The sequence below is a fragment of the Rhinichthys klamathensis genome, unplaced genomic scaffold (genome assembly GCF_029890125.1).
Source record: "Rhinichthys klamathensis goyatoka isolate OS25496 unplaced genomic scaffold, OSU_Roscu_1.1 h1tg000269l_1, whole genome shotgun sequence".
Taxonomy (NCBI): domain Eukaryota; kingdom Metazoa; phylum Chordata; class Actinopteri; order Cypriniformes; family Leuciscidae; genus Rhinichthys; species Rhinichthys klamathensis.
This window is the reverse complement of record NW_026606789.1, coordinates 1,749,341-1,776,857: the sequence shown is the minus strand read 5'-3', so window position 1 is coordinate 1,776,857 and position 27,517 is coordinate 1,749,341. Positions and strand designations below refer to the sequence as shown.

At 39.5% G+C, this 27,517-nt stretch overlaps 1 protein-coding gene across 14 annotated transcripts in view; it reads left to right on the top strand.

The window, feature by feature from the left end:
- The window catches only part of agrn (agrin), a 244,172-nt gene that overhangs the window by 140,883 nt on the left and 75,772 nt on the right, over positions 1-27,517 (top strand). For all 14 annotated transcript variants that reach the window (XM_056268101.1, XM_056268104.1, XM_056268113.1 and 11 more), the window contains 4 exons: positions 645-860; positions 16,898-17,122; positions 21,726-21,950; positions 23,875-24,081. In XM_056268101.1, the coding sequence (XP_056124076.1) occupies positions 645-860; positions 16,898-17,122; positions 21,726-21,950; positions 23,875-24,081 (873 nt within the window). The remainder of the gene's footprint in view (positions 1-644; positions 861-16,897; positions 17,123-21,725; positions 21,951-23,874; positions 24,082-27,517) is intronic.

The window sequence follows — 27,517 nt, the reverse complement described above, 5'->3', positions numbered from 1 at the left end:
ATACAAAAGCTTTGTGCCAGAAACTGACACAAAAATGTATTTCATTGTTCACTGAACTCGAGAACCAAAATCAGTCTGATTTGTGAATGAATCATTCAAACTGGTTTCATGAACAGGAAACGATTCATTTGATTAAATTTACAAATTGGACATTGTTTCTTCTTTAATGAACTCCCATGAATCTGACTGGGGAAACGTCAATACTTTTAGTGAATAATGGTGGCTTCAAAAGACTTGGAATATACTGCTCAAGTGGTATTCCACATTTGTGAGGCCTTTGTGTCCTTTTTTTGACATTTTGAAAGCTTACATTTTGTGTTCCACATAAGAAAGGAAGTCATGCAGGTTTAGAATGTTAAATTATGTCAGTTTTCATTTTGAATGAACTATAAAGATCCAGGTCTTTCTGGCAGAGTGCTTGTGTTGAGACAAGTATTATAATGCTGTACGTCTCTTCAGACAGGAGCTCTAAAGGTCATGTGTTAACTAAAATAGTTTTTATGCTGAGCACTGGTTTGCATGAGTTTTTTACAAGGGTCTTTTGTTCCGCCATCATATGACTGTAGTCTTCCAGAGCTCTGCAGTTGTCACATGATTGTGGCTTTCTGATTTGTACTCTGATGTCTTTGTCTCTGTCTCCGTAGGTTGCCGAGGGAAGCTGTGTGGATTTGGAGCGTTGTGTGAAAGAGACCCGGCTGACCCCTCTAAAGGAGAATGTGTGTGTAAGAAGATTGTATGTACGTCTGTGGTGGCGCCGGTGTGCGGATCCGACTCCTCCACCTATTCCAATGAGTGTGAGCTGGAGAAGGCCCAGTGCAATACACAGAGACGCATCAAAGTGATGCGCAAAGGCCCCTGTGGTAAGTCCTGTCACATACTGTACACAAATCAGTGCATCTATTATTATTTTCAGTAAATTTAAACTTCCCTGAATGTAAAGGCAGCTGTACATTTTAGTGTATAAAGACCCGTATATACTGTAAGCATAATATAAATTGTAAGCATGACATTATAAAGTAAAAATTCAATAATTAGTTAAAGGTGCTATATGTATTTTTTAGCGGCCTCTATCGGTGATGTTTCAGATTGCAACCAATTTTTACAAGAGCGCTCGTGCTCTTGCGCGTGCTCGAACACAAGAGCGAGCACTCATGGTACGGCCACACTGAGACTTTCAACACACCGGAGAAAGCATCACACAACATGCTGGAAACTCATGTAAACTCCCACTGCAACGTTACAATAATAGGCTACTTTTATCAGCTTGACGTTGAACTAATGCTCCATGCTCGTACCATGATAACGTTACATTTGTGGTGTTATCTAGCATAATGAATTTCACTAACTATTCGTGTATCTTTCACAATCAGCAATGTCAAAATAGGTGAATGTATAATATGATAACGAAAACGGTTAGTGAACTAGACTGAACAATTTCAGTGTAACAGTAAGATCGTAGGAAGTAACATTACTGTACTGAACGTGTCTGGAAATGTGTATTATAAACAATATGATAGTAGTGGGATGAGTGACATTAGACAGTAGATCTAGTACATAAAATAAAAGTAACATCCTAAAGCACCTACTTTTTGTTATCCTGGAACAGTCTTTTGTATTCATTTCATGTCTCATATATGTTGTAGTTTACCTTGCTATTTCATTACAGTTTACCATTATTTCAGCATATCTGAAAACTTGTAATTTATCACAATAAAAATAGCGGAGGTCTCTCCATAATTCAAACGCTCTGCCGATGTTGATCCGTGTTTTCGTCCTAAGTCGATCCGATTCACGTTTGGCCCTGACGAGCTTCAGCAGATACATTTTTGTTTTGTTTTTATATTTATGTGGAGTTTGTGTTGGAGTCTGTGTTGTGCTGGAGGCAGGTCGTTTTTGGGTGTTATAAGACTCACTCCATGTCGTTCGCTGCAGTGCCGTCGCATAGACTGTATATAAAAGGAGAGAGGCTCGGGAGCGCGCATGCACGTCACATCCGATGGATTTTGCAGAAAATCCGACCCGGAGACTTCACATAGAAATAGGAATACTGGCCTTCAGAGGAAATAGCAAAACCCGACAAGTGGATTGTAATGTGTGATTACAACCCCTTCACACACAGGCAATAAAAAAATGATTCATTTTAGAAGAAAAGTTACATATAGCACCTTTAAATATTATTGAATTAAAGTTTTTTTTTTTTTTTTGCTATTGTATTAAATCAATCAAATTAAGTAAAATAATGATCTGCAAAAAAGTTACATTAGTATGTTTCTGGAAGAAAGACATTTTGAAATCAATTGAAAAAATACTTAAAATATAAATATTCACTAAAAAACAAACAAATTTTACCTATTTATTTGTTTATTTATTTATTATTTGGCTCTTTTTAAGTTTTCATGGTTAGTTTTAGGTTAAGTTTTAAGTCGAGTTTGAGGTATCCAAACTTAAATTCAAGCATTTTTGATACAGACCATACAACAGTTATCCCCCTTATTATTATTTATGAATCTCAGCATGGATCATCTGTGGATAATGTGAATTTTGTGTTTTCTACACTGTTCATCATGTATATTTCAATCAATTTCATTCCTTGAATGATAACTAATATATGAAATGTGGCCCATAATTAAGCAGACTCTGTGGCAGTGGGGCTGGCCAGCGTGAGCCGTAATTACGTGATTCGGTAGAACATGCTGTACAAACCCTTCAAAGAGCTCTAATTAGCCACCTCACATGCTGTCTAGCTGGAAATATTCAGTCCTGAGGAATGAGAGCTCCAGCCTACCAGTGAACTCCAGCCTCCATTCAGAAACGCATTAAAGATCACACTGTCCCGTTGTGTTAATGCAGTTGAAGTTCGGCTCCATGCTAATCGCTGCTGGCTCCGCAGCAAGGCTTTAATGGGCAGTAGCCTCCCTGCTATTGCGCTAATGAAATTGACAGTGTGGCTATCAGGGGTCAAATCTCTCTCGCTCGAATGAGATCAGCTGCCATAGATAACGGGCAGTTCAGTGTTTCTCCTGGGCTGAAGGGTTGAGGTGGGAACTGAGTCAGGCTAGCTGCCGTTCTTTGGTTCTACTCCGGTGGTGCAGCATCCAAAAATATGACCATTTAAAATAACTTTTTTTCTCTATTTTAATATTATAAAAAATTTAATATATTGCTGTGATGGCAAAGCCCAATGTTCAGGTTCATAACTCCAGTCTTCAGTGTCACATGATCCTTCAGAAATCCCTCTAATATGCTGATTTGCTGCTCAGGAAACATTTATTATTATTATGTTGAAAACAATTGTGCTGCTTAAAGTTTTGGGGGAAACGTGATTCTTTGATGAATAGAAAGTTGAAAAGTACACCATTTATTTTTTTCGTAACATTAGAAATATTTACTGTCACATTTGATCAATGTAATCCATCCTTGTTGAAAAAAGTATTAATTTTCTTAAAAAAGAAAAATCTTACTGACCCCAAATATCTAAATGGTACTATATTAAATATTTATTTGTATATTTTTATATTTATTTTGTTTTTATATTTGTATTGTTTTATTTTATATTATTTCAACATGTATATGTTTAGATAAGTAAATATTTATGTATAAAATAAAAATATCAAAATGCAGTTCAATGGCCATAAGGAACTATTTATAACTGTTAAGTTTTCTCAATTCACACTGCATTGGCAGGAGTGCCAAAGGGTTCATTTGGACCCCAGGCACAGGATAAGGGTGAGACAGAAAAGAAATACAGAGAGGTGCCCTGTTTTTTAAAGATGAGCAGGGGAGCGTGGGTGCTCCAATAATATTGAACACCGGTGGGTAAACAGAATCTCCAGCTGTTTGTGTGAGTGAGTGAGTGAGTCAGTCATTCAGAGAGTCAGTTGAGTGAGTTAAGGAAAGAAGTGGAGTGTGTGTGTGTGTGTGTGGCTGGCCTTATGCTGGAACTCGTCTGGATTGGCAGCGGCGCAGCAGAGTATTGGACCAGGGCGATTGATCAATGGAAGGATTGATCATATGTGTGCAGAGCACGTCTGGAATTACTGTGATTGCCAGGAGCGCTCTCTTTTCTCACTCTGTCTTTTCTTTTTTTTCTTTTTTTTACACATTAACGTCTCTTCACCTCCAGCCTGACTCGTGTTGAAAACCACTCTTTAGAGTACCCACAGCACGGACTCGGAGGAGGTCAAATCTGCGCATCAAATATTCACTCCCTAAACCAGGCCTACAACTTAAACTAGCCGCTGAGGCTGAAACTGTCAGCTTCTGTTGTCTAAATGAGGTTATTCTGCTGTACAGAAGAGCGGGGGTGGAAAAGCCTTAACCTCAGGGTATCATGGGAAGCTGCTTAATGGAGGAATCAATATGTTTGTCCCGTTATTGACGGATGAAACTGTGTTCCTTCACTTGGGAAGTATGGCTAATTTCTCTCAGATCCTTTACCTGCTATAACTCCAGGTGTTGATACTGTTGGACACATATGGTTTGCTTCTCGCACTCTCCATCAGCTGGTTCTCACATCGTAATGCGCTACATGCGTCTTTTACTGTCCTGTATTAATGTCAAAGCTGCCGTTCATCCAAGCAGGTAACCGTTGCTGTAGCCATGAGAGACTGTTGATTTATGATCTTTCTTGCAGACACATCTCAGTCAATATTAAAGCCACTTTCTGAGTTTACCCCGAGGCTAAGTAGCATAGGGATACACTGTTTGAATGCATCATAATAGTGATTCATCTCAGAAGAAAAGGATAGATTGTTTTCAAAGAAATGGTTTATTAATAATGCTTGGATGTAGATAAAGGTGAGCTTTAATGAAAGCTTTGATGTAAGGTGATGTGTGCGATTTCTTTGGCACTAGTGGCACCAAATGGAATTAAAATTATTATATTTAGTATAGTATATTTATTTTCTGAAAACATTATTTATTTAAAATCAATGCTATAAGGTGTGAAGTGTTGCTGGGGCGTTGCTTTTCGGTTTCTCTGGTATTCTGGGTGGTTGTTAGGTGGTGTCTTTTGGCCCAAGTAAATATAAACGGAGCCTGCATAATATTCAGGTCAATACGCTGATTTCACGCAGCCGCCATTTTGAAATCGAAAGCGAGGCTCCGGTGGGAAGAACCTTTGATGTATAGATAGACAACAATGCCTTGGACTACCAACTTGAAGCTGCTGCCGCGATTTACACTATTAGATGTTAATATCCAATATAGGATATGTATATAGTTCGTATATAGAACTTTTAAGTACAGTCATGCCTTGTCATCCTACGACTGAGTTGTTTTGTCTGATTTGTTAGATAAAGCACTGTTTTTAACAAAATGACACTTGTTATTGGTTAAGGTGTGCGTGAATGCACTTTTGCTTCCCATATTAAAGACATGGTGTGAAAACCAACATCCTGTTTGGCTGATTGTTCCCCATAATGGCTTGTTATTCAGGCACAGGCAGGGTCCTTGTGACACCTCCACAGCCACTGAGCTCGGCAGTCTCCGCCGATGGCACGTATCCAGCCCTGCCTCGTGCAAATGAGTTTTTCGCTCACCCTGTTCCACCCCTGCGTCGGCTCCCGTGCTCGTGCGTGGAGACGCTCGCCACAACACATTCACCTGTCTCCGTGACAGGAGACTCAATTCACACTCATCAGCGCCTTCTCGGCTTCCCTACTCCATCTGCAGAAAAAAAAAAACACGGTTCCTCGCTCTCAGACTAAATTTAGCTTGGGTTACGTCTACACAGTCTGGTCCTATCCACCGGCACACAATTATAGCAAGATTGACTTTCTCCTTCAATAATGGAGTCCTCCATGAATTTAGAAGCAGATACTCTAGCAACATCCATCATAGTGATGATTTTTTTTTTTTTTATCTCAAAACTTACTCAGCTGAAACCAGTGTGATCTTCTCATCTGAAAAATGTTGCTGATATGCTTCAGATGATTCTGCTATATGGCATTAGGGGTGTACGGAGGTCTGCACAGGGCATTAAATGCAAACCCACTCTGTAAATGTGATGCTGTGACCCAAAACAATTGGTCAATTCAAACTATTCAAAATTTTATTTTGATCTCAAACTTTTGGACCCCCCATGTTGGGTTTCATCTGGCCCAAATCTAGTATATCAAATGCGACCTGTCTTATAGCATCACTTCCACACAGCCACTCTATATAAGCACACACAAAAACACACAGACGTCAACTTGAATATGATCAATACCATCATTGAGCTTCATTCTGTTGCTTATCCCCTGGTGAATGAGGATACTTCTTATTCAAATCTCTTTCTCTTGCTCTCCTCCTCTGTCTCTCTTTCTGTGTCGTCCTGTTCACTTCCGAAGGGGGAGGATGTAGTGTTGAAGTGAGATAAGGCAGATTACAGCAGGACGGGCACATTAAAAAGGCACATTTTCCACGCTCTCGCTTCTAATACCAGATGGGAGACGCTTTTTACAACTTATTCATGAATTCATGCATTTGACTGGCCTGAATAATGCATTGTTATTTTTAACCCCTACTACACTCGAGTGTAGTATTGAGTGTAACAATCAGGGACTTAGCAACCGTTATAACACTTTTAGACATTTCTGAGTGTTCCCTGCCCAATTTTTGGGCAATAATAATTGTATTGTAAAAGCTTAATTTGCTTGGCTAGAGTGCAGGGAATAAAAATGTAGGCAGCTGCATAAAAGTACAGTTATTAGACATTTGCATCAACTGTTGATCGTAATCTGTGCGGTCCTAATATGGCTACTTCCCTGATGTCATCTAATTAACATGTATGAGCCAGGCTGATCATTCATGGTAATGTCCCGAGTACCCATAGAGCACGGCAGTAAAATTCCCATTGACTGACATTTGAAAATTTAAATCTCCCCAGTACTTATGATTGCATAAATTTGACTATTTTGTAATGAACTATAGATAGAGAATAGATTTATATTCTAATATTTTTTTATTTTTTATTTTTTTATTTTTTTTAAGTAATTTACAATGCTTCATGGACTAAGTAGTTCATTGCCTCATAATAGACGTCCTTTTGGTTTTTCTCTGATTTTCAAATGTTGTTTTGCTTCAAAACTAAGTTTGTAATGTAATTCACCTCGGAGCTGGTTGGTCATTATGTCATTTAGGTATTATCTTCATGGCTCTTTATTGAAGTTTTTTTTTTTTATCCTTATGGATGAAATGAATGGGAAAAATTCCTCTGGAATCAAGGCCAATGTGAGTGATGATTATTCCTCAGCTAATTTGAATTAAATATGATATATGTTACGCTGCATTTACCACGTCTATACAGTTTGTCTACCATGTGCCTCCATTGATATTTGATGGCAGCGCTATGCTTCAGGACACATTCTGTGCTTTTGAAAGTAAATCATAAAGACATCTTAAAGAAACAATCGCAACTGATTGGGTATGATTATATTTTACCTTTGAAAACAGTGCTTGAATGCGCTCCGGGACTTAAACGCATGCGCTCGCTGTGCCAGATAGTGATTATTGACTGTTACATTCAGCCTCGGTTTGTGTAGTACACAGTCAAACATGCTGCCACACACCAGCGGCACAACCACTGCCCTTCCCATCTTCTTCATGATGATAAGCTGATATTTGCCCTCTATCTTACCCCTTCCTTTTCTTTTACTCATCCTCTTCCAAAAGATTAGTACCTCTAAACAAGATGAGTTCATTTCGGTAATTGCATTTCCCTCCAAGGATGTCCTTCTCTTCCACGACCTTTCCTGAATCACGTACGCAGACACACGCCACTTTACGCACTGGCACATTCAAGCGTGCATGAGTACAAAGACTCGCCTGTGTCCACTCAAGGCCCTTTGCGGTAATCACAGAGGTGTCTGTCCGACCTCTCTCAGGTTAATGCAGGAGAGAGCAGCTCTTCCCATCAGCCAGTGGGGTTCTGGTGACAAAGAGATGCTTCACCTAACCCTCTCTGAAGCTCTTTATGTCTCTTACAGTCTCCACAGAGCACACAGGTGCAGGAGAGGCCCGCCGGTGTGTGAGAGATTTCTTTAAAGTACTGTTCTCATTTATTTCATGCTGATGTAGAGAGCAGATAGATAGATAGATAGATAGATGGATGGATGGATGGATATTAGATGGATGGATGGATGGATAAAAAGAAAGAAATTTGCTGTTTTAATGCCTTTTTGCTATCCAAATTTTGTTGTTTAAAGTTTTTCCACTTGAAAATCTAATTCACGTCTCTCCCGACAGACTGTATATTATCAACTTGCAGAACGGATGAATACCAACTGATAAATGTGTGTGTGTGTGTTTGAAGGGGCTTGCTTGAAGGAAAAGAAAATGATTAGCGTCAAATGTGGCTGCTGATTGAACTCAAAATTTGTTTGCAAGAAAAAAGAAAACATTTTTTTTTTTTTTTTTATATTGCTTTTAGCCAAAACAAACAATTCCATCTTGGTCATTATGTTTGAGTACTGCAGTAACAGAGAGCAGTGTAGGGAAGGAACATGTAAGCTGTATCTGGCATTTCAAAATAAGGTTTCCTGCACCTTTCTTTGGCCACTATCATTTACCTATGACCTCTTGAAATCCCAAAGCAGCCACTTTGAATCTGTTGACCTGTTTCTATTGGAGTGCAGTGCCTGGTTGAGCCTTGCAATTGTGTGAATAATTAATCGTAACATTAAGTAGCACTTGTTTGTGCTTTCAGCTTGTAGTGATGAGGTGTGCTGTTACTGTTGTAAGCAGTCTGACTTAAGATTTTCATCTGCCAATTGATACAACAGGCAGGAAAGAAAAATTGCATAGACTTGCATTGCTGGAGGAACAAGAGCTATATTTAAAGTCAATATCACTGGGAGTGGGCTCTTTTGACCTGGGCCTGTAAGCAACCACTCAAAACACCCTAGCAGTGCCCTGGCAACTTCCGAGAACACCTTAGCAGTACCAAAATGACACCATAGGAACCGCAAAGCAAAAGCCTGGTCCCACCAGGCTCTCGTACATTTCATTTGTACAGAGAGTCTGGCCTCGCTCCATTGACAAGCGTTAAAGGGGTGGTTCAGGATTTTGGACATCGGACCTCATTTCCAAGTTAGCCTGGGTGTTATTTATCAGTGGAGACCGTTTTAAAAAAAATTCATCCAGTCCTTCCAGTTGCATAGTTCGCCGGTGCTAGGCTAGCGCGAGTCATTGGACCGGTAACTGCTAGCCTGAAATTAAAAACAGTTTTACCCACTCCACAGTACACCAAAAGCAAATAAATTATAACGCCAGACTATTGATGTAAATGTCTGTTGAGAGAATAATGTTAGAAATCAAACTAAACTTTCATCGCATTGCAATAGTTATACTTTGTTCCCTGTATTTATTAGCACGGTCTACAGCAGCGGCGGAGTGATATGTAGTTACCTAGGCAACCGAGAGAGAGAGAGGTAGTACAGGTAGTCCCGACTGTAGTGCGCTTCTGTTCTGTGTTTACTTTTCGGCGAAAAGTACACCCAGACTAACTTGGAAATGAGGTCCGATCTCCAAAATCCTGAACCACCCCTTTAACTTCCTTGTAGGCGGGTCCTCTGTTGAAGTTGAAAACTATTGGATCTGCCCAGAGACACTCTGGATCTGCCATAACCAATCGGTAACGTTTGGTCGTGACGTTTGACGACTCAAACTAGCGCACGGCATCAACGTCATCGTTCTCAGCCACTTCCTCTGTTTGCTGATTGGACCGGTAAAAAATTGCCTGGAGAAAACCAAAGAATACACCACAATCTCAGACGTAGTACTGAAGGAAAATGAAAATTGAGCGGAAGTACGTAGGAGGGCGGAGCCAGGCTAACATAGCAATCCTCTAGAAACCACTCTGAACATCCTAGGAACTACCCATACTATCCACGAGAACACATAGTAAGCACCTAGCAATGCCCTAGCAACTACAGATAACACCCTAACAATACCCTAATAACCACCAGAACACCATTGTAACCACTCAGAACACCCTAGCAACCACCACTTAGCAATTTCTTCAGAACACCCTAGTATTTTGGCAGTAGGTTTAGCACCACTTCAAATTATCAAAATATTTTTTTGCCTCCTGTTTTTAGTTCCAGAATGATTGTTTCCTGAATTAATGTTCAACTTCTAGGATTGTATGAAACCTTTTGAACATACATAAACCACTTTTTTGTTGTCTGTAGAAGCAGGGATTATGATTGAATTCATCTTGATTGTGATCTTTTTCCAGCCGTGTGGAAGCATAGATTTGTCTTTTGCATTTTGAGCACACGCCTCCTGAATTAAATCCAGTCTTGAAAAGACATTTGCAGTGCACTGCATCTGGTTAGCGCTCACTAAAGCTCACAGGGGATAAACCTCGACTCTGATAGACATGTTTGGTAGTGTTTTAAGCCTGTGAGCTAACATAGTCCTCCTGGTCTTGCCCATGTTGTTACCTTTCTGACTTCACAGGCCCGAGGTCAGGAGGGGGCTCACCTCGTGAATTGTGCACGCACACTGACAGCTATCGCAGGGAAGCAGGAGTGCCTGGCCTTTGAGTCCAACCACAAAAAGATGTGTATTATCCATTTTTGTGCCTAATTTTCTTTATCCAAGGGCAACACTGAGGCATGCAAAGGAAGAAGACAGCTGCAGTCAAATAAGCCCTTTGAAGAAATACATCAAAAGAACAAATCATCTCGCCGTGTGAGGGTTGACAAAAGCAGAGGGTGGGACACTGGGTTTGGAGGTCATCTGTGGATGTTCAGCTTTATTTCTTGGCTCATCTCCAGTTTCCAGCATCGCAGGTTTAAAACTTGAACACTTGGGGATATTAGCGGATAGTTTTTTCTAGGCTTTGTAGGCCTTGTTATTCTGGGTTCAGTACAAGTTAAAGGTGCAGTGTGTAACATTTTTGAGTATTTATTAACAGAAATGCAATATGACATCCATAACTATGTGTTTAGTGGTGTATAAAGAACTTACTTAACAAACCGTAATGTTTTTATTACCTTAGAATGAGGCATTTATATCTACATAGGCGCGGGAATCCCCTTCTATGAAGGTCGCCATATTGTGACGTCATATTTCTACAGTAGCCGAACGCGAACAAACAACGCTACAGAGTATATTTTCATGTGGTTCTTCTCCCTCGCTGTATTATGGGTTTGCTATGTGGGTACAATGTGCTGGTTACGTTCGTGAGACAATCAGCTGATTACTATCATTATATTATGTAACATTAAGACCCTTGATCCTCACCTGAAACTTTATCCATGATGTGGTTTATAATGGACTGTGGTACAGAAACTTGGTTTACGCTGGCTATTCTCTGCTGTCTCAGACGACGATGTTTGTCCCGTTTTAGCCACCGTAGCTTCTTCGAAAGGGAGGGGTGAGCGGTGGGCTGAGCCCTTAGTGTAAACTCGCAACCGAACCGCTAGATGTCGCCAAAAATCACACACTGGACCTTTAAGATCAGCATTTGTGGCATAATGTTGATTACGACAAAGATTTATTAAAAAGAAGCTAAATTAAGGTTACACTGAGGAACAATGGAAGCAAATAGCCTGGGGCCAATCTGTAAACATTAAAATACTCACTGTTTTAATAGTATCGCCACAAGATGTAAACGATATACATGTTGGCATGATTGTAGTGTGTCTTGTGTAAATCACTTTTCTGTGTAGTTACATAGAATTTTACAGTTCTATTGCAATGAAAACCAAACTGCATAGATTCTAAAACCCTTAATTGGCATTAAAAGAAAAAAAGATTTATACCCCTTTGCAGCTCAAATAATATGGAAGTTTTAACAGAAGAGTTAAAGTCGAGAAGAAACTGAAACAGTTTTTTGTCCGAATTATGATGCTACATCCAATTGAAATGGATTATCAAGAAAGAAAAATGTAGGGCGGGGATTTGGTTTAGTCTATCGAGTGTTGATTGGATGGAGGTAGATCTGAATGCGAGCTTGCGGTCGATTGTAAGAAAGAGGCGGAGTTTAATCGGAAGAAATGATTGGGTAAGTCTGGCATACGTCACAAGAGAGACGTGTCATTTCATTGGAAGATCGAGTTCTGATATTTTAATCAATTACAACATCAAAAATGTAAAAAAAAATCAAATAAATAACATGCACACGCACAGATGAAGGTTTAAAATAACATGCATTTAGAAATGGATGTTTATAAGTGTTTTTTAATCAATTGTTATGCTTTTCATTTATTCGCTTCTTCAATTCAATGGAATTGTGCCTCATCGTAACCTTGATTTTGCGTTTTATTCTTGTTTTTGTAAACAAATGTTTTTAAATAATTCTTTGCTATTCAACATTATGCCACCAAATGCTGTCGACAGTGGTTAACCTGTGTTGAAGCCAGAATATTCCTTTAAGAACCGAGGAGATGAAATCTGCACTACCCGAAGCTCCTCTAAAGCCTTCTTAACACATACGCGCCCGGGGCTCGCAGTGCAGGGCGGTTTGTGTCGAACCCATCCCGTCAGGATCTCGTAGCGGCCGCTGACAGCTCCCTGCACGCATTAAGCATTAATACATCCAGCACTAACACATTATCACAGCACTGTCGGAGAGGCGGATCAGTGGAGGCTTCTCTTGCTGTCTCCACTTCCTCTCAATACTTTTATGTCGCATAGGTCCTATTATTTCTTACTTCATTCCTGCCTCTCTTTTCTCATTGTCTTGAACCTCTTCAGAGCAGGAGAAGAGCAGTTAATTGGCTGTGAGAGACATTTCCAGTTCATCAATGGGTAACTATAAGCTCAGGATACTGTATTTCCATCCCTGAAAATGAGCACTAAAGCACAAGGAGGAAACGACTCATCTCCGTGACGACCCCATCGATTCATATAGCCTTCCGGTTTGCGACGCTGGTCACATTCTAAAGGGCAATTTGCCTGCTTGTCTCAGCGTGAGAGGGCGGCTTATCTGTGCTAACACAGCGGAGAACCGCATACACACCTTATACCGGGCGGCCTTTTGCATTTTAATCAGCTCATCCTTTTCCTCAATGCTCATCAACTCTCGGCGACAATAGGTGGAAAAGCTCCGACTGTTATTTAAGGGGTTCGCTGAGGCAATTCTGCGTGCTGTCACAAAACAAACAGAGCGCCACTGAGAAGGAAGCTGTTTATGCGGATTGTCTGACTTTTCTGAATGTGTACTTTCTGACAGACGCAGCAGAACTGATTTAAAGAACTGCTTTTCATCAGACTGATGAAATCAAATGTCTTGGAGTTTGGCTTTTGGGAAGGAGGCCAATCTGTTGAAGTGGAAGTAATGAGTCAGAGCACAGTTGCCAGTAGTTATGACTGTGAAGATAAAGAAAGTAGCAGAATGCGTCAGTCAGTCTAAAAGCCGTCATACTGAACAGACTTGTTTGTTATTTTAGGGAAAATATATACTGCATAGGCGAGAGTGGGGTCACAACTTGCAACATGTTAGAGATGAATCATTTAGCAATTTTTTTTATTTACATTTAAATAAAAAACTCATTTAAAATATATATATTTTTTAATAATGTATAGACTGTGAGGATGCATTTCTACAGTTTTTTATATTTTCGTTTTTGTTTTTTAATTTACATGTACATTTATGACACTATACTTTGTGTTATATTACCTTGGCATTACATTTAAGAAAACTAGCTGCTGTGTGGGTGTTTCACAAATTTGACATCTTTCTCTCTACTGCCCACTGTAATCAGTCTCTTGAAAATGAAAATGAAAAAATTAGAACTGTTAAGCGAAAAAAAAAAAGAGGATGATTTTTTTTTCACTTTTGGAAAACTAATCCGAGATCATAGGAATGCAAAATAAATTAATAAAGTTGTTTCCATTGTCTGCTAAATAAGTTTACCCAACTATGACAACTTCCGCTTCTGAGAAGCCCGGAAAGGATCCTTTTGATGATTTTTTTTTATTAATAATATTTTATATATTTATAATAGTTTTAGTTTCCAGCATTCTAATAAAGAATAAATTATGATATACATTTAACTGAGATCATATTTCTGACTATTTTTATTACAATAGAAGTGCCAGGTGTACAATACTGGTCAAAAGTTTGGAAACATTACTATTTTAATGATTTTAAGAGAAGTCTTTTATGCTCATCAAGCCTGCATTTATTTGATAAAAAAAAAACACGTAATATTGCAATGTAAAATAATGGTTTGATGAGCAAAAGAGATTTTTTTTGAAAAACATTAAAAATAGTAATGTTTCCAAACTTTTGACCAGTACTGGACATATCAGCGCAGATGTTGGGCCTTCAAATAATGGTCTTGGTCAAAGAGTGGCCTTGAGTCAAAATGGTTAAGAACCACTAAACTAGACTTTTTCACCACACTGTATCGCTCATCTTTCCTTCAGCATTGCTACAAAGTGTAAAAATGCTGCCTGTGTGCGGATGATGGGTGTGTATTAGCACTTCCCCCACACAAACATTCACAGTGAGTTTTTTTGGAAGTGCGACTAGTTGGTTAGTTAGCGAGCCCAGGCTGATGAAGTGCGAGGTTCAGACGTGCAAAGACGAGTGAGGCACAGTCGTCTTTTTTTAGCGAGGGAGAGGAGGAAAAGAGAATGAACACTTTGATCACACAACACACAAAAGCACCACTGATCTCATCCTTACGAAGCCGCCTGCCAGGTTTATCACATGCGTGTGAGTGGGTTTGTGTGTGCGTGTCACACTGCAAAAGTGGAGCGTGGTCCTTAGAGAGAGGCAGAAACCTTTAATTAAACAAGTGGGTTCTCTTAGCAGATTTACACAAAGTAAAACCCACAAATGATGGCGAAGACTGTAGGCTGATATGACGCACGGGAGAGGTGAAAACAGGGACAGAGATAGTGAGAATGAATTAGAGCCGATAGCATTTGTGGGGACGGTCGGAAATGAAACTAGCCCCCTCTGAAGTGACACGGTCCGTTCACTCTTCAGCGTCTCAGTGTTTGTCAGCACCTCATGAATATGTATCATCTAAATAATAATGATAATAATCAAATGAGTATCAAAAATAGAAATGTATTAATTTCAGTTAAATCACCCTGGTGTATTACAAATTAAAACTTCCACTTTTATGTCATATACTGGCTTGACTTGATAAATCCAAAACAAGATTCTTGACACAGATGAACGATAAAATCACATTTAATGCACTCTAGGAATAATACAGAAACACCAGCATGAAACGTTTACAAATAAATAGAAAAACTTCTCGTGCTCGAGACCCTGCCTTCTTTTACATTCATCAGTGCTCTGGAGTTATTGCGTACTATAGTAACTGCAATAGCCTACTATAGTAACTATTATGCGTTTCATGTATTTAATAGCAAAACAGCGTTCTGTGTGATCATCCCCTTACACCTGTCAATCAGACATAATTTTTTTTAAAGAAAATGAAGCTAAAGTGTTTCTCTTAATCCAGGAGGATGAAGAAAACAGTTTAGCGTTTAAAGATTTTTTCTAATAAATTATATCACACAGTTTATCTGTATTTTGGTACTGATGTGTGAATGGTATCTTACTGGTAAAAAGACAGAACGCTGTTGCTTGTGTGAATGGCACGTTTGTGTACAGTATTTATGATACTTTTATGGTACTTTTTGTCATTTTGAAACTTGACAGCCCCAGCTCTCTCTCACTTTCATTATATGAAAAAGAGTGGCTAGGATTTAAGATCTTTTTGTGTTCCACAGAAGTTATACGAGTTTGGAACCACATGAGTAAATGATGACAGAAATTTCATTTTTGTGTAAATCATTTCTTCAACTTCAGTCCTGAGTGTTGGAATGTTTAATTAGAAATAGACAAAGTCTTTTGCAGAAAAAACAGGGCTTTCTTATTTTCAGTGTGGAAAAAAGCTGATTATGTCCCTCCAGCATAAGGACGGGTACGCTGAAGCATAGCAATTGAGAATGTTTTGTGAATGCAAAGCTTGCTTGAAATGGTCCGTGGTGAATTAGAGTGACTTGTTTGTACACCCACCCAGCTGTGTCCAAATATTCAAGTCCGGGGTACTGAGCTGTTCTTCAGCCCTGGTTAAGCCACTTCACTCTGGCATCTGTATCGACACGGGGCACGTCTGAGCCATGTGGAGGTGCTGGGAGGCCGTTCCTCATTTTAACCCAATTTTATCTCAATAATAGCGTGGATGTTTGGAGCTCACTCTTGAACTCCCACCTTAAACAGACTTTATAGTATGAACATAAGCTAGCCAATTACTCGAACACAACCAAAAGTGCATCATAAAATTAGCACTGCTTGATAACATGTGTAACGTTATTGGATGTACGAATAGGTATCAGCGTACTCTATACAACTTAAAGGGTTAGTTCACCCAAAAATAAAAATTCTGTCAGTAATTACTCACCCTCATGTTGTTCCAACCCCGTAAGACTTTCGTTTATCTTCGGAACACAAATTAAGGTATTTTTGATTAAATCCGAGAACTGGATCACTCCTCCATAGGCTTCTAATGGATTGAAACTTGCCGGCCCAGAAAAGTTATTAAAGACATCGTTAAAATAGTCCAAGTTTATCAAGCGACGAGAATACTTTTTGTGCGAAAAACAAAACAAAAATAACGACTTTATTCAACTGTTAATTTCCTTCTCTGTGGGCCTCGAGTTAGTTCACGTAGTGTAACAGCGCAGCGCTTCTGGGTTGTACATCACACGCATCACACACATGACCAGCGTCGGCCAATAGTGAGCCTACGTGTAATGTACAACACAGAAGCGCTGCGCAGTTACACTACGTGAACTCCCGTCAGAGGCCCACACAGCTCAAACTATCCCTTTAAGGATGATGAACTCTTTTGACCAGCAAGCAACCACATAGCAACACAGTATTATGGCATAAGATTTTATGTAGGCATTTTCTCTATCTCTTGTTTTTCAGCCCTGAAGGACCCGTGCAGTGAGGTGACCTGTAGCTTTGGCAGCACCTGCATCCAGTCATCAGACGGTCTGTCCGCCAAGTGCATGTGTCCTCTGAGTTGTGAGAACGTCCCCAAGCACGTGGTGTGCGGCAGCGATGGCCTGGACTACCAAAGTGAATGTGAGCTCAACATGAAAGCCTGCGCCACCCAGAAGAACATCCGTGTGCATCACCAAGGCCGCTGTGGTGAGTCTGTGGAGCCTTTAAATAGTCAGTAGCATTGCAGTTACCGTCTTTGTCACATGTTACCAATCTTACCATTCTAACATTGCAGCTTTCTTCAAAATGATCGCAAGTTGGTTTGGCTGCTTGTAGAATGCAAGGCAGTGTTGGTTTTAAAATACAAGGAACTCCCTTCCTAAAGTATAGTAAATTTATATATATATATATATATATATATACAACCATGTTAAATTCAGTAAGTGTTTGTTTGTTTGTTTTTGTTTATTTATATACAATATGTTTGTATGTATGGTACGTAACATTTTATTCCATATTCCCAAAAAAAGATTTGAAAAAGTTACAAAGCCCCTCATTTAAGAAACTTTAATATTATGGTATTAAATAAATTATTTGCCTTACATTACATTAATACATTAAGTTAAGTTAACAAGTCATTTCTTGTTATAGTAGTTGAAAGAAGTTCTGTGATTATGTAACACATTACTTCTATTGCATTACCCCAGTGTGATTTTCGATTTTGAATGCTTGTTATAGAGTATTGTGGATGAATTTTGAGTTAAAAATTCAGCAGATCAATTATTCCGCTGAAAGCTCCCGGCACGTCACACCTCGCCATGCAAGCTGTCTGGATTTTTGAGCTCTTCTTTGATTAAATCCTCACTGTTTCATGTTAGTGGAGAGTTTGAGTCATGGGGACAGAGTGCCGTTCATGAAAAGCCCTCTTCCCACCCTGGACTGCCTAATGACATTTCTCTTCCACACTGTCTGACTAGCTGTCAGATTCTTTTTTCAGCTTATTCCGCCCCTCTCTGACATTTCAGAGTTTTATTTTGATCTCTTTTATTCATCGGTACTCATGAGTTACAGAGGTTAAGTCCTGCTTTATGTCTCCCTATATGTGTTCTAGTGTTTATGGACCTCTGTACGCTGCACTCTCAGATCATTAGGCATCTTCAGTTTTCAGGGATCCGTTGTTTTCTTATTGCTTAACGAAGATCAAACACTCCCTCTTATTTAACCTTGCTGTTTTTTGGGGGGGGGGGGTTACCAGACATGGTGGTTTTATCTTGTGTAGAATGCAGCGTGGTTAGATGATCATCAGGCTCTTTTCTTTAGAGAGTTCAAAAGAAAAAATTCTTAATTTGTATTTTTGTCTTGTCAGTTAAAGAAATATCAATTTACTTATCAATTTTCCGAGAGTTTTTGTCTTAAATTAAGTATATTTACTTCGTTGGCATTGGAATTGTTTGCAATGCACAAATCTAAGAAATGTTAGAGAGGTTTATGAAGTGTTTTATGGATGTGTATGGAAATGGATGTGTATGGACATATATATGTATATATATATATATATATATAATATTATTATTATTATTTATTTATTTATTTATTTTTTCGGAAAGAAAGGCTTGAGTCTTGTCTGTGTGACATTGTGGTGTATCCTGCGGCAAAGCGAGTCAGACAGACTGAGAGGGAAGTCACCTCTTGTAAATGATGGCTCTCTGGGCGGCAGGGCTGGATGAATGCCTCGGGTCCCTGAGGAAGTGTGGAGTATGTTTCTCAGTGGAGAGTGTCTTTCAGTTTAATCCCCATGGGAGTACAAAGCACCAAGGAGGACAGAGAGCAACTCTAAATCTAACTTAGAGACACCATCCTTGCGGTTACTGACTCTCTGATTCTATCATGCAAAAACAGCCAACACATACAAATGTTATTTTTATCACTGAGGGACACCCCATTGACTTTGGTATTATTTTAAACATTTGACACATATATGTGAAAGTTATGTCATGGTTTACTTATTGTGTTAATTATTATAAGTAAACATCCTTAAAAGAGGATACATTTACTTACAATAATAATAATATATATTTTTTGTCTTGCTTTTTGTTTCAGGAAAACATGTAAACATTCTAAATATGAGATCATTTTGGCTTCTTGACTAGATTAATTTTGTCTAGTAAATGTATCTTGTTTTAAGGATATTTTTCTGGAAAACAAGTCAAAAATATGATTTAGATAAAAAAGAATTTCACAGAGAATAGAGGAACAAAAACAAACCCATAATCAATTGTACAGCAGGACATGGGCCACAGTTATTTCAAAGCACACTTAGAGGCATCATTTTTGGCCGGCTCTGTATACACATTCATCCCTGTAAACCGTGGTTACAACTACTGTTCCTCCAACACATGCATTAAGGTCTTGGCCAGCAACCGTCAGGCACACAGATACAGGGGCAGGACTAATGGAGCGGCCTCATACACACTCCCTGCTGAAGCGGGGCTCAGTTTGTCTGGCTAATTACAGACACCCCTGCATGGCACTGTTAGGCAGCGATATACTGAATGCTGGTTCCAGCCAGCCTCTCATAATGGGAGCTAATGGTTTATCCAGTTGAAATGGCTGGCTTGCGTGGCGAGATGTTGTTGGAGTTGCTGCCCGCATTGTGCTGGACCCTTTTGGTCGAGCTCCACACTACCCTCCTTTGAGAGCCGCCTTATTATTGTTAGTATACACCAGTCCCTGACCTGCATGGCATCAACACTTCCTTTCAGCACGCCTCTCTCCCTGAAATGTTATGTCCAATGCATGTGTCTTTGTTTTTAATTCAGAGCATAAGAAATATTGAGTTTGATTTGTGTGCATTTATGATGGGTTGTTACCAGACTTATCAATTTATAGTGTAATTAGTCGACTTTGTTCAGACAATCCACTGGCTACACTCTTAAAATAAAGGTTCCAAAAGGGCAGTGCCATAGAAGAATAATTTTTTTGTTCCCCAAGGAACCTTTCAATGGATGGTTCTTAAAAGAACCACTTATTTCCTTGTTGTCGATAACAAGTCTAAAGAACTTTTTTCCAATAAAGAACCTTGTGCAGTGGAATATTAAAGGCTCTTCATGGAACCATAGATGCTAATAAAGAACCTTTATTTTTTATTTTAAGAGTGTAGTTCATTATGTCGTTTCATATATCCCTTGTGTGAATGTGTCCATCTTTGTGTTATTTGCTCTCCTGATGTCTCTCTATCTCTGTGGCTTTGCCTTCATTTCCCGCTTATTTTCTTGTTCTCTTTATTTGTCTGTTTCTTCCTCTCTTCTAGATCTTTGTTTTGTTTGTTTTGTCTTTCGTGTCTAATTTCCTCTGTCCTTTCTGTCTCTGTCTCACTCGTCCTTTTTTCTCTCTGTCTCCGCGCTTCTTTCTCTCCCACGATTGTAGGACTCGCTCGCGGCTCGGCATTGTCTTAGAACAACACCGGCTGATAAGTCCTTTGTGTTGTCTTGTTTCTGAAAAGTGTGGAGGCTGGCGAAACTGTCACACTTATTTCAATAACCATCATGGCATTTCTATTACAATTATGATCTTGCCATGCAGGGCCAGGGCCTGGAGCCCCCTGCAGCCACAAAGACCCATCAACGCCCACACACTCATCACTCCCGTCCCATCAGCTGTCACTCTTATCTTTTCACATTTCACTATTTCTTCTCAATAAATGACATTCCACTGACAACAGCTCCATCAATGGTGCCTAGAAGATGCTTTGAAAAAGAACATTCTCGTCAAAAAAAAAAGAGCCATTGTCAGATCTGTGGCGTGTAGATATAGCGTGTGTACAGATATCAGAAAATCTGGTCCTAAAGGTGTGCTGTCATAATGAGTTTAAGTCCAATCAAATAAGTTACCGGTAAGTAAGATCTTCAGGAAAATTATATGCACACTGCCGTTCAAAAGTTTGGGGTTGTTAAGATTTTTGAAAGTCTGTTATGGTTACCTTATTTGATCAAATATACAGTAAAAAAAGTTAAATATTATTACAAATTAAAATTTGATTATTTGATTAAATTTTCTCTGATGGCAAAGCTGAATTTTCAGCAGACTTAACTACAGTCTTCCTTGTCACATGATCCTTCAGAAATTATTATCATCAATTTTGAAAATACTAATACTAATATTTTGTGAAAGTCATGACACATTTTTTCAGGATTCTTTGATGAATAGAAAGTTCAAAAGAAGAGCATTTATTTGAAATGGAAATCTTTTGTAACATTCTAAATGTTAAAAATTGAATAAGTTCATGTGCGCGATGAATGTTCGAGTTTGGCTCACGTCACACTTTTCTCCCCATTATTACCATTCATTTTTAGGGTTAGGAACGTGAACACGAACTGATTTTGCATGTAATTTTTTTGTGAATTATTTTCATGAAGTTTTGCAATGGTTCAATGAACAATATGGCAAAAGAAAAGTGTTTGTTTCCATCTGATTTGAATGTGATGACCAAGAAATACTAGAAAAAATGGACATCTTTATAATATGTATAGAAAGTACTTTACTAATGGTTAAGAAATTTGTCATCAAATGCAGTAAATATTCTTGACAGTTACGCAACTTTGCACACATTTAATAGAGAACAAAGTCTAGTCCCCCTTCCTTAATGCTTGATCATGCTTTATTTTTAGCATTGGTATGTTTGTTTAGCCAGCTAACAGATCTGATGATCTGCATTATATCAGAGTTATGAATTACCATCTCATGTTTGATAATCCTATTTTTTTTTCTTGGTCTAACTCAGTTTTTTTTTTTTTTTTACTTTCATCCTCAGATCCTTGCAGTGACACTCTGAATAGTGTGAGTGTGGCCTGTCGAGTGAACCCAAAAACCTACAAGCAATTTACCTTCTCCCCAGCTGAGTCCTGTCTGCCCGACACTACGCCCATCTGCGCCAGTGATGGCCGCACCTACGATAGCGAGTGTCAGATGGAGCGGACGGCCCTGCAGAGCAATCTGGAGCTCAAGAAGGTCTATTTAGGCAGCTGCAAGGAGAAAGGTGAGTTCCTCCCAGAACGGAGATGTCGTCGGCTCCCAGGAGCTCATGCTTGTGTCTGATAAAGGAGCCCCACGGCTGCATTTGATTTATTTTGTCATGGCTGCGGTGAGGAGGCTCTGGACAAATTAAGTCAGGTTAGCAGTACTGTCATGCCTACACGATACCAATCTCCACAAATCCAATTTGCCTGTCGGGCTCTGGCAGGTGTATTGTGGCAAGACTGTATCTTCACGGGTGATGAAAAGATCGTCCCTGCCTCGCTCTAAAGCCCTGTGGCAAGCGCAGAGAGAGTGTGTGTTCACCTGTGATAGTGCATGAACGGTGGTTTAGTGTGTATGTGTGTGTCCGTGTCTGAACTGTGTTTGCGCCGTGAGCGATAGTGGTGTTATTTGTGGGCCACTGTTGTCCCAGTACAGAGCAATTGTTTGTGTGCCAGTGTAACTCAAGAAGCGATAGCAGCAGTTGTGTCCGATAAATGTCTTACTTTGTAAGATATACACGACTAACATGTTAGCGTGTGTTTGGGATTGTTTCAGTACATGAATCACTCTTTCATAATGATTTATGTTAATTATGCTTTTGTTTGAAAAAGAAGCATTAACTCTGGGATCTGTTGAGGGTGATCGTGATCTTCAGCCTCGATATCAGTCATAAAGCCTTTTTAACTATACTATGCTATACTATGCTTGTAAGCTAAGCTGTTAGTTTGCTAAATGAAGGCTAAATAATAACAAAGAAAGAGAAATGTTTAATCTGGTCATATCTTTGCTAATAATTGATTAGTTAGCTAACAGATTAGCCTACTAGCTTAACACATTGCTAACTGCTTAAGAAAGGCTATTTTCGTTAGTTGATATGTGATAACATGCTACATTTTCGACCAGACATTTACAAACAACTTTTAAATGGCATAGGTTTCTGTTAGGGTATATTTTACAACACCAGCAGCATTCCTTTACAATCGACAGGGAATTCTCATTTAGGTCCAATCTTGTATGGAACACCCAGTTGGAGCTTATTAATCATTAATCAAAAGAGCCTTTTAGTGGCAGTTAGCAGTATGCTATGATTGTATGCTAAACTGTTAGTTTGCTGATTGAAGGCTAAAAGAAAGTACAACAGAACGCAAATGTTTAATTTGACCATTTTTAGCTTTGGTAATATTTGGTTAGCTAGCTAACAGCTTATCTTGCTAGCTTAGCACAATGCTTACTTACTAAGAAAGGCTTTTTTTGATTAACTAAATATTGTGATAACATGCTACATTACAAACAGCTACAGAGGGGGAGCTACAATCTCTCGTTTAGGTTTGTTCTTGTGTGGAACAAGTTTTCCCAATCCAATCAATGAAATCAAGTTTTGCCCTAGATTTTTCTCGTTATATATTCTGTTTACTCATATATACGTCACATTGTGAAAGTATCTGGGTTGTGAACGCTGTTTCATGTGGAGTAAAATCACATGAAAAAAAAAAAATCAAGTTCATGAGATTCCACCCCTATTCCTATAGCTTCCTATGAGCCCGCTCTCATCAGCATGTATGTCACATCCTTAAAGATAGGTTAGATAATGCAATCAAACATAAATCAAGCTCAGATTGTACAATAACATAATAGGTCTCTTAATTTACTCAAACAGATGAAAGGCTGCTGTAATTACACACTGCCATGGCTCGTCCGTGACAGCTTAACACAACTTTGAGTGGGGAAAAAAACACCTCAAATCAATCTGAATGGAATTAGATAATTGATTAAATAATCAGACACGGTAATTAATTCAAAACCCCCTGAGTAAGTCAATATCCGATGTCTGATTGAGCGAGGTAGAAAGAGAGATGCCTGCAGTCAGTGTTGATTAGCACCAAGACGGTTACCGCCGTTCTTCACATCGTTGACGCATGTATACGTGTGTATCTGGTCTCCAGGGAGCTGTCCCAACGATTGTAAGTTCAACGCCAAGTGTTTGCTGGAAAACGGAGAGTTTCGGTGTTCCTGCGACCCCATACAATGCGACGGCACGTACAAGCCCCTGTGCGGAAAGGACGGCAAGACGTACCACAATGACTGCGAGAGGAGGCTTGAAGAGTGCCGGACCAAGACAGACATTCCCATCAAACAGCAAGGGCCATGTGGTGAGTGAGGGGAATGGTTCCATACAGATGCTTTGCTGTGTGTTCTTTTAATTTTTTGTTAGCGAAGAACGCTATTGTTTAATTAGCATTGTATGTCTGCTTGTTATTGGTTATGTTCTGCTGGGAAACTCTTGTGGAAGGTGCTCATTCTCTTTCATTGCCATGACGTTCTCATTCTGCCATCAGCTCCGATGACACATGAAACACTGACTTCATGTTTCATTCATGTCCTCACTCCTCACCCCTCCAGTGCCAGTCGTCCACACCAGTCGTTCAATGTTCAAATGTCTTGTCATTTCCCCCCTTTGTCCTTTTATGTCCTTTTTTGGCTGTTTTTAAACCGTGTTTTTTCTGTTCCAGTGTTGTCTCTCTGTCTGTCTTTGTCTATGTGACGTCTGCTCAGGCCCGCCACCGGACACACCTCTCATTGTGAGCTGGGAAGAGTTCAACCTCTGACCTTTCTTGTTGGGATTCTGACCCGTGGGTCTCCTTCAGGGGGCCCTCAAAGGGCTGGTTTGATGTCTACTTTCTACCTGTATCTCTTCGTCTGTCTCTTCTTGTGTTTGTTTGCGTGATGGAGGATGGTTGGAGTGGCCCTCCCTGCAGCTCTAGTCCTCATTGCGCTATGTAAAGGGGAAGTGAGGTCATGGAGCTCTTCTCTTTCTTCTGAGTGCTGTGTTTGTCTGGATGAATCTTTTCCCAAAACGTCTGACCCCGTTTGTTGCCCCACTACCTGTTTGCATGGATGCATGCATGTAGCCCCATTGTGAGGAGCTATGTTAGTTCCCCTGCTACACCTAAGGACAGAAACAGAATCTACGCAAGTACGCAGATGCAAATGCTCTGTCAAAATGTGGAAGTGTGCAGTCCCTTACTTAAAGTACATCTTTGCATTACTGTGGCAGCAACAAACCATATGCTGCTATTCAAAAATGGAAACGATCTTTCCAAAATCTTAATAAGATCTAACCCAGCAAGCAATAGCCGTCATTTCACCGTCTGGGTTGACTATAGACCCGGTATAGTCCGGCTATGAGTAACCCACTTCTGGCCAAAATAACCTTGAATTGGTTACACGTCATTTTTTCCAAAATAACTTGCGAGATGTATGATATTCCATCATGTAAACAAAGTCAACAGTGATTACAAGGTGTTTGGTTTTATGCGTAGCCTGTGCGTCTATTCTTGGGCTTTGGTTGTCTTAGATGTCTATTAAATTTTCACTGACAGCCCAAATTTTGCCTTGTTTTAACTTTTTTTTTTTTAACACAAAATTACTTGCTGGGAAGTTACTCAGCAAGATTATCTTCATATTGTTGCTCCACCGTGAGTATAGAAAATGAATCTCACCATAGAAGAAGAAAATGTATGAAATCGAGCTTGCTTAGCTTGAAGCGTTTGCATACTTGTGTGGCACATCATAGTGCGTACTTCCCTGCTATACGGTATTCGATAAGCAGTATGGATGTCCGAATATGCAGGCAAAAAATCCATGCATGATAATTATTTCTCAGAGAATTAATAACCATTTTGCTAATTACGTGGTTTTTTTTTGTTTTTATTTTTTTATAATGTCTTCTTCTGACCTCTACCATATGTACTTTAGTCCATACTATGCAAGTACAGACAAAATACATTAAACACCTCAAAATGACTGCAGCAGTTATTACAGAAAGGATCTGGACATTGTGTTAATTATGGGAAGTGTATCCGGGGCTGTTTTGGCTGGAATCAGATTCTCAACGCATTTTAACGGTACAGAAATATCCCTCTCATTTATTCTGAATGCTATATGTGTCTTACTCCCTGGCAGCACATACTGTATGTTGCAACTATAGTGCTTGATGCATCTTTCCTTTTTCCGTCCTTCTCTCTTCTTTTTCCTTTTCTCACTATCAGCCTCTATGACTCATTAGGATTGTTTTCCAGTCTTCAGCGAAAAGATGCATAAATTAACATGTAAAGCGGAGTAGTGCTCATGTCTTTGGCTTTATTTCATTATTTCCGACAAAGTAAATGTTTTGGTCCTTTCAGGCTTTCACTGGTGGCAAGTTACAGTATGTTTTTTTTTAATACATTTATTTACATTTGCATATTCCGCAAACAGAACATTAATTAAACATCAAAAGCTTCGTGGCAGACCTGAGCCAGGCTGACTGCCTTTCATGCTGAGGAAGATACAGAGCATTGATGAGCAAAAGTCTTTGGACACCTGCTCTCAGTTTAATGTGTAAATGCAGAAAAAAGGTTGCATTGCTTCGTCGTCTTGTTTTGCTTTTGTCACCTTCTTTGTCTCCTCTCTTAGTTAAGTTTCCTCTCTTTTTGTTAATATCCATACAGACCAGGTTTTGCAGGTTAGCATGTTCCCGTAAGCTCTGGTGTATGTTGTCAAGATAGTTGCATAAATAGGAATGTTAACAGCTAGCTTCCTTTAGGTATTATATACCTCCTTCATATAGACAGGACCCAAGTGAAGTCTATGTTTACTAAAGTGCATGTTGGTCCTCTAGAAGACACTCAGGCGTGACAAAGCTCACCTTTCCCACAGTGGGAAACGTCTAATGGACCTCATTTCACACGCTAATCAATAGCAGAGACGCTCTGTTTGTACATGAGTCGTTTCAATCGCTGAGCATGTCAGTACTTTTTCCAGTGTCTGACATGGTTTCATCTGCTTCCCGTTGTCTTTGGAGACAAGCAGAGCTGGGTCACTGTGTCAGCAGCGCTCGTCAAGAGACACGATTCGCTCTAAAATCAAAGAAATGTGTATTGCTGAGAAAGGTCAACAAGAGACTGCAGCTCATAAGGAAAACAGAAAACACTGTGAAAGTAGAAAGATTTAGTACTAAGGACTGAAGATATACACAAGAACAGGCTGCTTCCTCATCTGAAAGTCTATCTGCATTCTGTTGATGGAGCATTAAAACATGGTGGTGTGTACAGAGTTCAGGTCCTATTAATGTCAGTGTGGGTTTTTCGGTCTGTTGTTTGGATGTGTGAGAGACAGCAGATGAGTCTAAGAACACCTGTGTCAAAATGATTTGAGGAGTGACAGAATGAAAAAGATCCAGATAGGGATGGATCATGGACGATTATATTGAAGGAGAACTCCGGCGCAAAATGAATCTTTGGTCTAATTACACATTGTTACGTAGTCAACCGTTCTCTGAGATTTGTTTTCATGATTATCGAATGTAAAGAGTTTTATCTCTAAAAACTGTTTAGCCTATAACGCTAGTATATAGGGCATAGAGTCATGGCAAATAAAAATCGCTAGTTAATACCACTAACAAGGCTCAAAATAGCCCCACGCTAACACGGTAGCGTAATGAGGGTCCCTACCTGCTAACCGAAGCATTGAGAACTTTGTCAAAAGTCCAGACAGTTTAATAAGAAGATACTTTATAAAGACAGTCCACTTCGCGTATACAGGCAG